Source organism: Natator depressus, chromosome 2 (genome assembly GCF_965152275.1).
Source record: "Natator depressus isolate rNatDep1 chromosome 2, rNatDep2.hap1, whole genome shotgun sequence".
In the NCBI taxonomy this organism is placed as follows: domain Eukaryota; kingdom Metazoa; phylum Chordata; order Testudines; family Cheloniidae; genus Natator; species Natator depressus.
In genome coordinates, this window is record NC_134235.1 from 132,735,755 (window position 1) to 132,750,394 (window position 14,640).

General features: G+C 43.2%; 1 protein-coding gene across 1 annotated transcript in view; it reads left to right on the top strand.

Annotated features, from left to right (window-relative positions):
• Positions 1-287: 287 nt before the first annotated feature.
• Positions 288-14,640, top strand: part of ANKH (ANKH inorganic pyrophosphate transport regulator) — a 139,367-nt gene continuing 125,014 nt past the window's right edge. Inside the window, exons 1-2 of the mRNA XM_074945015.1 lie at positions 288-501; positions 928-1,071. Coding sequence (XP_074801116.1) covers positions 493-501; positions 928-1,071 — 153 coding nt within the window. The 5' untranslated portion in view covers positions 288-492. The remainder of the gene's footprint in view (positions 502-927; positions 1,072-14,640) is intronic.

Below are 14,640 nucleotides of genomic sequence, written 5' to 3' on the forward strand. Positions count from 1 at the left end.
TGTATCATGCCTATGTCTAGTGTGTATGTGCATACGTACAGCGTATGGAGGAGACTGCACACTTACACACACACAGTCACTTGTGCAGCCACACTCGCTGTACACCTACGTGCGCACGCTTGTTTACAGTCCCGCTGGGCGGGCACCGGCGGCCTGTCTCTCTCTCTCTCTCTCCTGGGCGGGCTGCAGCAGCTGGAGGTGCTGCTGTGCCCGGCGGCCGGCGTTAGGAGGAGCAGCGAGATGCCGCTCTCTCCCCTCCTCTCCTGAAATGAGGCCGGGTGTGTGTCAAAACCCACGTGTTTGGCGAGGCAGACGCCGAGAGAGGAGACGTAGCTGGGCCGGGGCGCAGCGTCTCCCGCCTCAGCCCGCTTTCTGCACCACCGAGGCGGCCGCCAAGAAGCCCCAGCCGCCCTCCTGCGTCCCTCTCCTCCCACAGCCTGGGGAAGGAGGAGGCGGCGGCGGCGGCGAGACAGCCCGGCTCATCCTGCCCCCATGCCGGTGGTTGGTTTGTTTTTGTTCCCACCCCTGCTCCCATCCCCCTGCTGCCGGCTAGGCTAAGCCAGGGTACCTACCTCATTTTTGTGTGGGTGCCCTAGCTCCTATAATGGAAAACCCGCCCGCAGACATTTCTGGTGGTGGTGGTGGTGTCCCTCCTCTTCCCCCCCCCCCCGGCAGCGGCGGCGGCAGCAGCAGCAAGTCGTTGTTGTGTGGGAGGAGGGCAGCAGGGATGGACTTGGTCTTATGGATTTCTTGCTAAGACAGCAACGCACCGCGCAGAGCGAGCGGAGGAGGAGGAGAGAAGAGACCGCTTTGCTGCTGCTGCTGCTAGGTGCAGCGCCTCCCCCAGCCAAGCCAGAAGCTTGATTTTTAGGGGGCCTTTCTTTTCTCTCTCCTTTTCCTTCTTTCCCCATTCCTCCCCCCTTGCAGTGTCCCTGCTACGGCAGATGTGTTTGGGGTCCTCGCACAGCTGGGACTATGGTGAAATTTCCAGCGCTCGCCAACTACTGGCCCCTGATCCGATTCTTGGTCCCTTTGGGCATCACCAATATAGCCATCGACTTCGGGGAGCAGGTAACTCGCCGGACGCCTTTTACCTTTTCTAGACATAGCCAAATGCAGCCATCCATCGCTGGGGCTAAGGGATAAATTACTGTGCAAGCTGCTGCTTTGCAAATGTGCCTTGTTAGGATCCCTATTGCTGACTGTTGACAAAACACCCTCTGTATTTATTAGTCTCTTCCCTGGGAGCCTAGGGTCGCTGATGGCAATGTACAGATAGGCTGTATTTGATTGGCAAATGTGGACTTTTCTCTGCCAGAACATCCATAGGAGACTAAAATAGGGTGCACTGTGATCTATAGGTATCCCGAGAGGAATTTGCGGATAGCCGTTTGCAGAAAACAAACAACATTGCAGCTGCTTTGCCCAGTGCATCACAAAATTTTGCCTGAGTGCAGAATATTGATTGTCTCATTTATTTGGGGGTGTGGACTCTCTCTTGTTTCTTTTTCATCTCATGGTTGCTTTTGGGTTTGAAGCCTCCCTGCTGTGGTTGTGTTTTGGAAAGATCTGTTTACTGCTTGTTTATTATTCATCAGACTTTTTTCTGCTTTCCACCATTAATGTTAAAACATGATCTGTTTTGAACTCTAGTTTGATGCATGTAGAAGGACAACTTTTTACTGCACTCAAGGATTATGTAATTTAGGATTACATAAAGCATTTGTCTATATTTTAATTTAAAACTACTTTTCCAAAAACCCACTGTACAGTATTTTTGCTTAATTTGTGGGAGAAAGGGGATTTTTAAAAATCCCCTATTGCAAAACATGTAGCAGGTTGGGCTGATGATGAGAATATTTAAACAGACATTGACCATGGTTATAGAAATATACTAGAGAGATACTGCTAATTCCTGCTTGTTTGGGGCTTTGCTGGGGTGCAGTTATAACTATTGATTTTGTGGTGGTGTGAAGGGGCCTAATTCCCTCCCCCTCATACAGCCTGCTTTATCTTGTTCTTTTACCTCTCTCCATGTGGCGTCATTGAAAAGCTGGTGCTGCTGCAACCTCTTCAGCAGCCAGTGAACCATTTGTAGGCAGTAGTCCCTGTCACCTTATCAGTGAAGCACTGTGTTTAGGAAACTCTTACAAGATGCTGTGTAATGATATTGACAAAGGATGGATTAAATCAGTGGGGGGAAAAAACAAACAAAAAATAGGGTAGCATTCTCTGCATTAGTATAGACCGCAAGAGAGAATCTCTGAAATGTGAAGTGCTAAGCATTTAATTGATAACAGTTTACTGAGCTGACTTTCTAACTCTATTTACCTTGAATACTCTTTGTATTGCTTTCTTTGTCATCATTTTTAATTCACAAATTCAAATGCCATGGTATGAGAACCTGAGAAGAGTAGCATAGAGAGCACTGGAATCTATTGCTAACAAACTTTGAAATGAATTAAGTCAATTGTGAACAAGTGTGCCCACTTCATCCTAATTAAAGTTCCTCAGTATTGTTGATTTAAAGCTCTTCTTTGCCTTGGACACCATCTAAAATAAGGCTCACTGTATTTCCTCACTTTTTATCACAGCCTATTTACTTGGCACAGTTTGCTGTGCCAGAAACACAACCACAAGTGTGTGGAAGCCCCATGCAACAAGTGCACTAGCTGAATGCCCCCTAACAACTTCCATCCTTGTGATAAGTTACTATTCTGTCAACAGACAATCTGGTTCCTTTTAGGCAATTCTTATACATAAAATCAGCATATGCACCTACTCCTGCATTCCTTACTCAGGCAAAGATATATTATATTATATTCAATATATTAGTGAATTTGCCTGTGTAAAAAGTGCAAGATTGGGCACAATTCTATTACAATGGAAAATAGATATAAGAATTAACTATTTGCCAAGTGGCAAAGAGTCCTGTAGCACCTTATATCCACCGGATGTATTGATTGGAGCATAAGCTTTCGTAGGTGAATATCCACGAAAGCTTATGCTCCAATACGTCTGTTAGTCTGTAAGGTGCTACAGGACTTTTTGCTGCTTTTACAGATCCAGACTAACATGGCTACCCCTCTGATATTTGCCAAGATATTTCATTCTTATTCTTGTTTGTTTTTTTCTTCTACTTTTAAAAAAAATCTTTATTCTAAATATAAGCAATAAAAGATATTCAAAATATTTTGATATATACAATTTGTTCTTGTCTCACACAAGGGCAACTTACTCTACCAATCAGTTTTTCCATAAATCCCACACTCTGCCTCCTGACAAAAAAGAGAAAACAGGATAGAAGAAAATGAAGAAAAATGTGATTCGGAGGTACAAATACACAATTTGCCTTATACAAGTAGGGCGTGATTCATAATCCATGCCAATCAGAAGAAAGCCTTGCATTGATTTCAGTGCTCTTTAGATCAGATCAGAACTTTCAACATTAACAAGTAAATCACAGAAGAGCTCCTTGAATGTTGAGTGTTCAGTACACTCTTGCCACCGACATCCCAAACCCCACTTACACTGGGAAAATGAGTATTTGGAAAATGCACGTTAAAAATTATTTATGCAGCTTTTTTTAAATGGTGCTGAAAATGGTGGTCTCGCTGCCGTGGACAGGGTTGATCAAGTTCAAAACTCTTTGCAGCAGGGCATGCTAGATACCTGGTAGAATGTGCTTTTGGACACCATCACAGCATGGGATGCCCTTCCAGGGAGTTGGGCTAATCAGCTGCTTCCCAGCTGGTGGGACAGAAGGCCCACAAGCTGCTCACTTAAAGGGGGATTGCTGCAGGGAGCAGAGAGGTTCCTGCAGGAGAGTGTGGATCAGGAAAAGGATGAGGAAAGGGGTCTCCCTACACCAGCTAGGTGGAAGACTTGGCTGGGGATACCTCCTGAGTGATGTCTTCAGTGATGATTAACTGCGTTTTAACAATAAGTGCATCCCTGATGAAAAGGGAATGAAATACTGACACTTGTGGGAGCTTCATTAATATACTGGCTGGTGAGTTGGTTTATCCCCTCACATGAGTGGGGAAACTGAGGCAGAAATGATAATTTTATTGTTTTGTTGGTAATTCTTATGCCAGAGCTTGTCCTATTTTTGATATGTCGTGTCTGCATTTTTTCCCCCAATGGATGCCACATGATTATCAGGCTAGTATTGTTGAGCAAAAATAGGCTTTCCAGAAGATAAAGATTTGATGAGCCAGTCGTCTGATCACTCCCTGCTGGGGTAATAATTTTAATAATAGGGCAAAATCAGAATAATTGTATACATAATAAAGGGTGTGCCAAGGGACAGCTCAGAAAAAGCTACAGTACTTCCCCTTGTGCACTTATGCATAAGAGAAGACTGCTAATATAAATCAGTCAAATTAGCATGAAGGGAAGTTATTCCCTATGGCTAATAATCTCTAAAAGAGGCACAGAAGAATTTGTAGGTCAGATATATGATTACTGTATAAAAATTAGCCTAGTAATATACATTGGCTGAACAGATTGAGCAGTCATTGAAAGAATACTGTAGATCATAAGACTTTTTTTTGATACAGCTTCTCCATCTGTTGTTTCCATGAGTAGAAATATTATTTGGGAGCACAGCTTTCAAAGCAGAGCCCTTTCAGTAAAATGTAATGCCAGTTTTGTGAAATGTGAGGCAAGTGACTAGTGTCTAAACTCTCTTTTTTGCTTAACAGAATTTTGTGGGATTTGAGATATTTTTATCATGTGGCTAAGTACAGGGAGGATTATACAGCTAAGAAATTGCCACATCTTTTGTTTGTCGTCTGCTGTCACTAGATAATTATTTGGCAGGTGATTTAGGAGGGGACTAAAGAACTTTGTGAGAATTGTACATTATGGAAAATTAACAATAAGGGGTATTAAGTATTTTCAGAAGACTCAATGATTATGGGTGTACTATATGAACAGTATATTTTTAATTATAATTCTGTATTGTGTTTAGGATGTAAAAACATGTTACAGTAATATCAGTGAGAACTAATCAACTCACCCCTTATAGTCTGTTCCAGAACCCATTAACCCCTATGAAGATATTTTCATTGACCTTAAGGACCTGATCCAACATTCTTTGCTTTTTGGGACAAGACTGTGATTGAAATCTAATCAGCTAATCTCATCTCAGTCTTGCCTACATCTGAGAAAAGTTTACATCTGACTTTTGTTTATACTAAAAAACTGTAATCTTGCAGTATGAATACAGAATGACTGAGAAGTGGAGGGGGGGGAAATCACAATAATAGCTCTAACCCGTTATTCCTATTTGCTCTGTTTTTATGCTGATTTAAATGTACTTAAAGAAAGCATAACATAAATGTTTCATTATGTTGAATAAGGTTTTGGGGGGCTTTTAAGAATGGATCCCAACAAATTTTGAACTCCCTCATTTTCTGCATCATGTATTACACCACTACATTTTGATGTAATAACACCACTATTATCACTTTTCATCCAGGGAGCTTCAAAGCACATCACATAGATAAGCATCATTATACTCATTTTACAAATGGAAGTGTTGCTAACTCATGATTTTTTATCATGAGTGTCACGCTATATGGTGTTTTGTTTAAGGGCCCAGGCACTGGAGATCAGTGATTACCTGAAAATACCAGCGTCTGTTTGCTTTTTAAGTTTGTATTTCTTGTGGTTTCAGGAAAAAACCTTCAAAGGACACAAAAAACAGAAGGCAATGACCACACCTCCCTCCCCCCCCAAAAGTATCATGATTTGTAAGCCACTTTTTTGGGAACTGACTGATTTCTTTGAACATTTCAGGGTTGGCAATACTGGGGAAAATGAAGTACAGATGGGGTAATGTATTTGTGCAGGAATGCTCAGTAAGCCATTGGCAGAGCTAGGAACAGAATGTGGGTCAGAGTTGTTGGTCAGCACTTTGCGCACTAAACCGCCTCTGAGGCGGCATTGACTATAGCAGTATTTTGGAAGAGTGTTCCCTGGTTGCCAACACCAGTTATCAATGTTGGGATTCCCTACTATTGTCACGTTAGCACTGGTGTTAACTAACTTTGAGTCATAGAGTGCAAGGCCGGAAAGGACCATTAGATCATCTTGTAGTCTGTCCTCCTGTGTATCACAGGCCTCCAATATCGCTCAGCACCTGCACATTAAAGCCAACAACCAAAATGAGACCCAACTAAATGAGACCCACAGGAGACTAGACCAGTGGGTCTCAAAGCCGGCCCACCGCTTGTCCAGAGAAAGCACCTGGCGGGCCGGACCGGTTTGTTTACCTGCCGCGTCCGCAAGTTTGGCCGATCACGGCTCCCACTGGCCGGGGTTCGCCGCTCCAGGCCAATGGGGGCTGCGGGAAGGGCGGCCAGCACATTCCTTGGCCCGTGCCGTTTCCTGCAGCCCCCATTGGCCTGGAGCGGCGAACCGTGGCCAGTGGGAGCCGTGATCGGCCAAACCTGTGGACGCGGCAGGTAAACAAACCGGTCCGGCCCGCCAGGGGCTTTCCCTGAACAAGCGGCGGACCAGCTTTGAGAACCACTGGTCTAGACTGTGATGTGCCACAGGCAGAGAATAAAAGGAACCAAGGTGCACCAGTGCTCAAGGCCCCTGCAGTGGCCTTATTTGCTGCAAGTAGGGGTGTATGACACTGTTTTGAAAATGGTATCAGCAGCCAGTGCTACAGTAGGTCTCCCAATAATCAGTTGAAGCAATGTTATCAACCGTGTTTGTTTTATTTTCAACTGTCCGTAGGATAAACACGGCCTGTGAGATCCGTTACCAGCAATTCATTAGCAGTACACCTATACACACGTGCGCACACATGCATGTGTTATGTTCAGTGGCATCTAGGTTTAGGCAAATTGAAACGAGGCAATGAAGGAGTCGAACTACTACTCTCTCATTGACTCTTTATTGTGCTTCAGTACTTCAGGGCTCTTGGGATAATATATATTACTTGGGGTACAAACAAGCGAGTTTCCATAAGAGCAATGAGGCATCAACATCCCTTGTTCTAAATTTGTTGGCTGCTGCTGTTTTAAGAGGCCTAATTTCATTTTAACAAGCTTCTCCTTGTAGTTAAAACCATTTTCTTTTCTTAAATGGTGACCAGAAAAACAGAACAAGTTGTGCATAAAATATTAAAGAGAATTACTGAGACTGGAGAGTTTATATTTCCAACTGCCACTATGGCATCTTGGCCAGGTTACATAACCTTTCTATGCCACAGTTCACTCATTTTTAAAAGAGTGCATAACACTTACCTATATCACAGGGCAGGCAGGAGAGCTAATAAATTTTAAAAATACTCGAGATGAAAGGTGTCATAAGAACAAAGTATTATGATTGACGTCAGAGGTCAAAGACTAACCTAGATTAGGTAGGCCTTTAATACCACATTAACACAAATGTGACAAAAGCTCCCATTGTAATCAGTGTAGGCTATAACTATATACAATAACTATGATTCCATTATTAGTATTGTATCCTAGTGGAAATACCATTAGGTTTTTGAAAATATTGCATTGCTATGACAATATTTAATGACAGATTCCCCCCCGTCATGTGTGTGCATAATTCCTGAACTAAAGGGACACTTGCAGGTAAATTTTAAGTCCAAACTTAGTTCAAGAAAACAAGTTTTTACAAAAGATTAAACAGAAATGTTTGATTTTTTTTTTATTAAGTTTCAGTGGAAACATTTTGACGGAATTACATTCCCCTGCAGGGTTTGTAACTCAAATATTACAACATTGCGTAAGTACAGGAGAAGCAGAATGTGAAGCTGACTAGAAACAATAGGGCAGTTTACCAGCCTAGATTGTCCAAGATGAGAAATCCAAGAAGTAAGAGCTAATCTGTAGCCACTAGGTGGAATGAGCAATGGGACAGCTTCCAGAACCCAGCCAGTCTCAAGATCTCCGCTTCAGCACTGACTCTGGGGCCTTTCTGCTGCCTGGCAGCATGGCTGCAATTTTCTCCCTCACCTTTTATATAAATTGTGGAATTCTCCTTCTGTGTCCCCATTAAGGCCAATCCCCTTTCAGCAGCAGACTGTGGCTCAAATATTCAAATCTCAGTTTCTATTGGGAATATTGCCTAGCTCCCAATTTTGGATATGAGAATAAAGGTATTCAGGATCTTAGGGAAATAAGTTAGTGGTGCCAATTTAAAATGGCAACTCTTACCCTTCTTTTTCTTACCTGTATTCCCAATTCCCAGCAGCTTCTCTTGTCCTCTTGCTAATGTATCTTACTTAAGAAATTGAAGTGGGATCCCCAGGAGGCTATTTATTAGTCACCCCTCTGCTCTGTAGGCACAGCACAGATACTGTAGCACTGCTAAGCACTGAAGTAGAAGCAGTGGTTTCATTTTAAAGTGACTGGAGCAGTTAGCAGCAGTGTTTCAAGGGCAAACCACCATCCCCTTTCCCAGCAAGGCTACAGTTTTCAGCTACAGGAGTGGTTGGCTGTGCTTAATGGCCTGAAGAGTAAACTGGTTTAGGGCTCTCAGCTCAACTTTTTTATTTAAAAATTAAGTTAACAAGAGGCCATCCCCAAGAGGTGAGGTTGCTGGATATTGTGGGAGTGGAAATGAAGGAAAGAGCCAAGAGGCAGTTAACTATCACAGAACTAAAAGCGGGGGAAAAGAGAGGAGGCTAGAGGACAAAGGGTGTATATAGTTTTAGTTGCTGTTTCTTCCCTCTGCCTTTTTTTTCCTTCCCCCCCCCCCCCCCACCCATTACAGGTAATAGACGTAAGTGTGTGTGTGAGGGGGAAGAGAGAGATGAGGTCTCACCCCTGCACGGTAGGGTACTTGGACATCACCAAAAAAGCCCAAAACAATTAGACAATCAGGGACACCAACCAGAATTCAATAGGAATTGATTGAGGTCTACAGTGTCTTCACATGGAGAGAGACCTTAAAACCAAAAAAACCCCCAACAACAATAGAATTCAGTGTTGTATGGTGTAGGCACTTAGTCAGACCATATGTGCAGAAGGTGGTGTGTGCTTTTACAGTACTGCTGCTTAAGTAGAGTTGAAGGTTCTGCTTTCTTCTTGAGTTTAGTTACAGATAGATGCAACATAAGGCCACATTTACAGACATTATCTCCTCTGCAGGGAGGCTAAAGAAGCAAGTTTTTTATTTTCGTAATTAGGTCAAGCCTAGTTGTAGGATTTTCATATTGAAGCTAGTGCCTTTTCACATAGCAAGCCTCTGAGTGCGACCTCCCCCCTTATAAATTAAAAACACTTTTTTTATATATTTTACACCATTATAAATGCTGGAGGCAAAGCGGGATTTGGGGTGGAGGCTGACTGCTCGCGACCCCCCCCCCATGTAATAACCTCGCGACCCCCTGCGGGGTCCCAACCCTCAGTTTGAGAACCCCTGATCTACAGACATCACCACCAAGCGACTGAAGCCCTGATCAAAGGGGAGAGCCTGGCTGAAGGGCAACTAGCCAGCCTGTGGTGAGAAGTATCTAAGTTCGTAAGGGCACTGAAAGTTGTTAAGATCAGCTTAGAATGCTTTTTGCTTTTATTTTATTTGACCAAATCCGACTTGTTATGATTTGACTTATAATCACTTAAAATCTTTCATAGTTAATAAATTTGTTTGTTTATTCTACCTGAAGCAGTGCGTTTGGTTTGAAGTGTGTCAGAGACTCCCCTTGGGATAACAAGCCTGGTGTATATATCAATTTCTTTGTTAAACTGATGAACTCCATATAAGCTTGCAACATCCAGCGGGCATAACTGGACATTGTAAGATGGAGGTTTCTAGGGTTGTGTCTGGGACTGGAGATAATGGCTAGTGTCATCTGGTTGCACAATCCAAGGAGCAGCTTTCATGCCAGAGGCTGTGTATGAACAGGCCAGGAGAGGGGGTTCTCACAGCGGAGCAGGGTAAGGCTGGCTCCCAGAGTCAAGGATTGGACTGACCTAGCAGATTACTGGTCCGGATAACACCAGGGGATCGTCACAAATACCTTTTATTTGACCAACTTCTGTTGGTGAGAGACAAGCTTTCCAGCTACACAGAGCTCTTCCTCAGGTTTGGGAAAGGTACTCAGGCCATGTCTACACTTCCACATATGTTGGCAAAACTTATGTCACTCAGGGTTGTGAACCTCCTCCCTGCACCCCCCACCCCCGAGCAACATAAATTTCGCCAGCATAAGTGGTAGTGTGCACAGCACTATGTAACTCGCCGATGTAGCTACCACCGCTTGTTGAAGGTGGTTTAATTATGTTGGCATAGAGACGCTACAGGAGAGATCTTATAGCAGTGCAACTGCATCAGTACAGCTGTGCCACTGTAAGCTCGCTAGTGTAGACATATCCTTTTAGAGTGTCACACTAAATACAAGGTCTTACAGTTTAGCAGAAGTAGTTAACACACATTCTAAGGGATCATTCAAGGTGAAGTTGTCCGTTAAGACCCCTGTAATCATGGGACAAAAAAGGGGGGGGGGGAGGGATTAGTGGGTTAGGGATTGTTGTAATAAGCCATAAGTCCAGTGTCTTTAGTAAGACCATGATTTTTAGTGATTTCTAGCAAAATTATGAATTTAAGCTCCCAGGCTTGTCTTTTGAAAAAAGTGTTCTACAGGTGTCCTCTGAGGTGAGGACTGATAGGTCAGATACAGAGTGCTAGCTTTATGAAAAGTGTTCGTCCACAGGTGATAAGGTGTTTTTGTCTTATCACTTTTCTTGTGTGTGTTCATTCGAGAGCACAGTGATTGTCTGGTTTCACCACATAGTTGTTGTTGGGACATTTAGTACACTGGATGAGGTACACCACATGTTGTGATAGGCATGTGTAGGCTCAATAGATCATGAAACGTGTGTGTGTGTGTGTGTTGTGGGGGGTGTTGATCATTGTAGCAGTGGAGATATGTCTGCACGTTTTGCATCTGTTGTTCTAGCAGGGTCTGGTGCCACTTTGAGTTGGCGTGTCCTGGTCTGTGGGGAGTTTGCTGCTGCTGAGCTTGACGAGATTGGGGGATTGTTTGAAGGCCAGAAGTGGGGGTTCAGGAAAGATTTCTTTCAGGATGAGGTCCCCATTGAGTGTAGGTTTTAGCTGTTTGATGATACCCTGTATGGATTCTAGTGTGGGGTGGTAGGTGACAACTAGCAGTGTGTGGTCAGAGGGGATTTTAGTTCTGTATTGAGGCAGGTTCTCTCAGGGTATTTAAGTGGCCTGTTCCATGATGCAATCTACTTCTCTGGTGGAGTGTCTTGTTTGGTGAAGGCAGTTTTGAGTGTGTTAATGTGTATATCCCAGACTTGCTCCCCGGAGAATGTTCTGTGGTATTTCGGTGCATGGTGAAAGATAACAGATTTCTTGGAGTGTTTGGGGTGGTTACTGGGTCTGTGAAAGTAGGTCTGGTGATCCATGGGTTTCTTGTATATTGCCTGTAAGCTTCCATTGTTGAAGCTGATCATGGTGTCCAGGAAGTTGATGTTAGTGTGGGAATGTTCCAGAGAGAGAGAGTATAATGGACAGGTGGTGGTTTGTTGAAGTTGTGGTGGAGAGAGTTTTAAGTAGTCGTCGTTGTCACTGGCATATCATTGGTTATGTGGTGCATTTGTCGAGAGAGTCTTCTTCACGGTGGCTAAAGCCCAGAGCCGCCCTCCCTGACTGGGCAGAAGCCCCTACCCCACCACCCCACTGCAAGACAGAGATCCCGCACTCTTTCCCCCCTCCCCCCCCCCCCGGCCCAAGTCTCGTAGGGGGAGAATGGGGGGGGGGGCGTGGGAGGCTCCGCAAGCCACACTTTCTAACTGTAAAAAGAGTTGCATGCAGCTCACAAGCCACAGTTTGGCCACCCATTGTTTTGTTTTATTTTATTTTTGTTTGTTTGTAACCCACTAACCCCCCCTTTATCCTATCCTATTGGGGTGTTAAAGGGCCACTTCACCTTGAATGGTCCCTTAGAATATGTGCTAACTACCTGTGCTAAAATATCTGTTCAACCTTTAGCTGTGACAGTCTAAGGGCACGTCTTCACTGGCAACGTTAAAGCGCTGCAGCAGTAGTGCTTTCACGTGGCTTGTGTGGTCACGGCACCAGCACTGGGAGAGAGCTCTCCCAGCCCTCTAAAACCCCCACCCCCACCAGGGGAATAGCTACCAGCGCTGGTGCACTGTCCACACTGGCACTTTACACTGCTGAAACTTGCAGCGCAATAAAGTGCCAGTGTAGATGAGTTCTTAGTATCTTTCCCAGCCCTGAGAAAAAGCTGTGTAGCTTGAAAGCTTATCTCTCTAACCAATAGAAGTTGGTCCAATAGAAGATATTACCCCACCCACCTTGTCACACTTCAAGAAGAAGATGGACAAATCAGAGAGAGTCTAAAGAAGATAAACAGAAATAATAAAATATTTAAATACCTGACCTATGAGACAAGGTTAAAAAGCTGGGCATGTTTAGTCTTGGGGGGGAAAAAGAAGACTGAGGGGGGACATGATAAATAGTTTTTATATATGTAAAATGTTTTATAACGAGTATGGTGATCCGTGATTCTCCATGTTCACTGAAGGTAGGACAAGAAGTAATGAGTTTAATTTGCAGCAAGGGAGATTTAGGTTGGATATTAGAAAAAGCTTTCTAACTACAAGGATAGTTAAGGTCTAGAATAGGCTTTCAAGGGAGGTTGTGGAATCTGTCACTGGTGGTTTTTAAGAGCAGGTTAGACGAACACCTGTCAGGGATGGTCTAGGTTTACTTGGTCCTGCTTCAGTATGGGGGTGGCGGGGGGCTGGAAGGGACCTCATCTAGGATTCTAGTAGCAGGTAGGAGGTGGAATAATAAAGATGTAGAAAAGGTTAAGAGATAAAACACAGTATTATGAAACAAGCTTTAACCATCCTTATTCTTTGCAAATTTTAAGTCAGTGACTTTTTTTCAAAAACATTTCTTGTGCTGATCTCTTTGGGGCTTATGATTGCAATAAGTCCATTTGCTTGGAAACATGCTTCAGAATGCATACTGGTCACACTGTTGTGTGATTGAGTTGACCAATCACCACCCAAGATTGTTAAGACCTTATGTAATGTAGCATGTATGAAATGTGTGGTGTTCCATATTATGCTGGGTGTCTCCGACAATATTTCTTGAAGAAAAGTGAGATGAAAATGATGAGTCAGTCTGACAGACATGCACTTTCTCTGCTTTTGGACGTCTAAGTCTGATCATTTATTTAAGGGTTTTTAAAAAAAATTATATAGATATGAGGGACGTTCATATCCCTGTATTTTTTACTTCTGCATTAGAGATTTTAATATCTGTCCTCCAGTCAGTGCTTCAGAGATCCATAGGGCACAGGAGTAATTAGGAATGCATGTCTGCATTAACTATAACAGGAGTTAGGAATCAGATGCTCAATTCACTACTTTGACAGAGCATTTCCTGGAATTTTACCTCATGTGACCAACACTGAGACTTGGTAAAATCAAAGGTCTCTTTTATATATATTGTCCTGTTAGCAGAGATACAAATCTCAGCCATGTATCAAGTAAGTCAGTGACATGCAGCAGCTATACTGCTATGTATGTATGTACCTTTATTGAACATACGGTATAGAACAGATAGCAAGTAACTATGAGTTACAGGGCTATAATCCCAAAGAAGGGTTCTGCTGCCAATATAAACCACAGGAGTGAAGCCTGAATGGTTTCAGTTGTCACTAGAAATTCTCTTGATGGAATTATACCCACATCACTCAAAACGTTTCAGATTTTGTATTATAAAATATATAGATCTAAGCCTCAGAAGTATGCTCTGTTCCCTCGCTCTGTTAGCACCCTCCCTTTCTTCCACTCTCCTCTGCCTTCTCTCCAACTATTCTGCTTTTCCCCACAGTGCTTCTGTCTCCACTTTAATTATTTCTTCTCTCTTCTCAATCTTGCATCAGTAGGACCTTCTCTCACTCCAGTAACCTGAAATCTGATCAGACAGACTTTATAATCCATCACACCTGTGAATTACATTGTTAGATGGACTGCAGTGTGTTTAACACAGCAAATCCTGTGACTGTGTGAAACAGGGATAGTCTTGTTTTAAGGAACAGAACTTGGAGTCAGATGTGGGTTCTAACTGGCTCTGTCCACTGACTTCCTGTGTGGCAAGTCATTTAGGCCCAGATCCTCAGAGGTATTTAGCAAAAAGAAAGAGTACTTGTGGCACCTTAGAGACTAACCAATTTATCCGATGAAGTGAGCTGTAGCTCACGAAAGCTCATGCTCAAATAAATTGGTTAGTCTCTAAGGTGCCACAAGTACTCTTTTTTTCTTTTTGCGAATACAGACTAACACGGCTGTTACTCTGAGAGGTATTTAGATATCTCATTCCTATTGAAATCAGTAGGAATTAGATACCTAAATACACTTGAGAATCTGGACCTTGATCTCTGTTTACCTCAACCTTCTCATCTATAAAATAGTAGTATGTCCCCACAGGCATGTTGTGAAACTTATTCATTAGTGTTTGTAAAACATGTTGTAATTTTGGATGGAAGGTGTTATATAGATGGAAAGTATTAAGAAGTATGAACCTAGAAGACATGTATTATACAAGAATTATTTCCTCAGTATCATAAATCCTTCTTTTTGTGTTTTCCTGAATGGG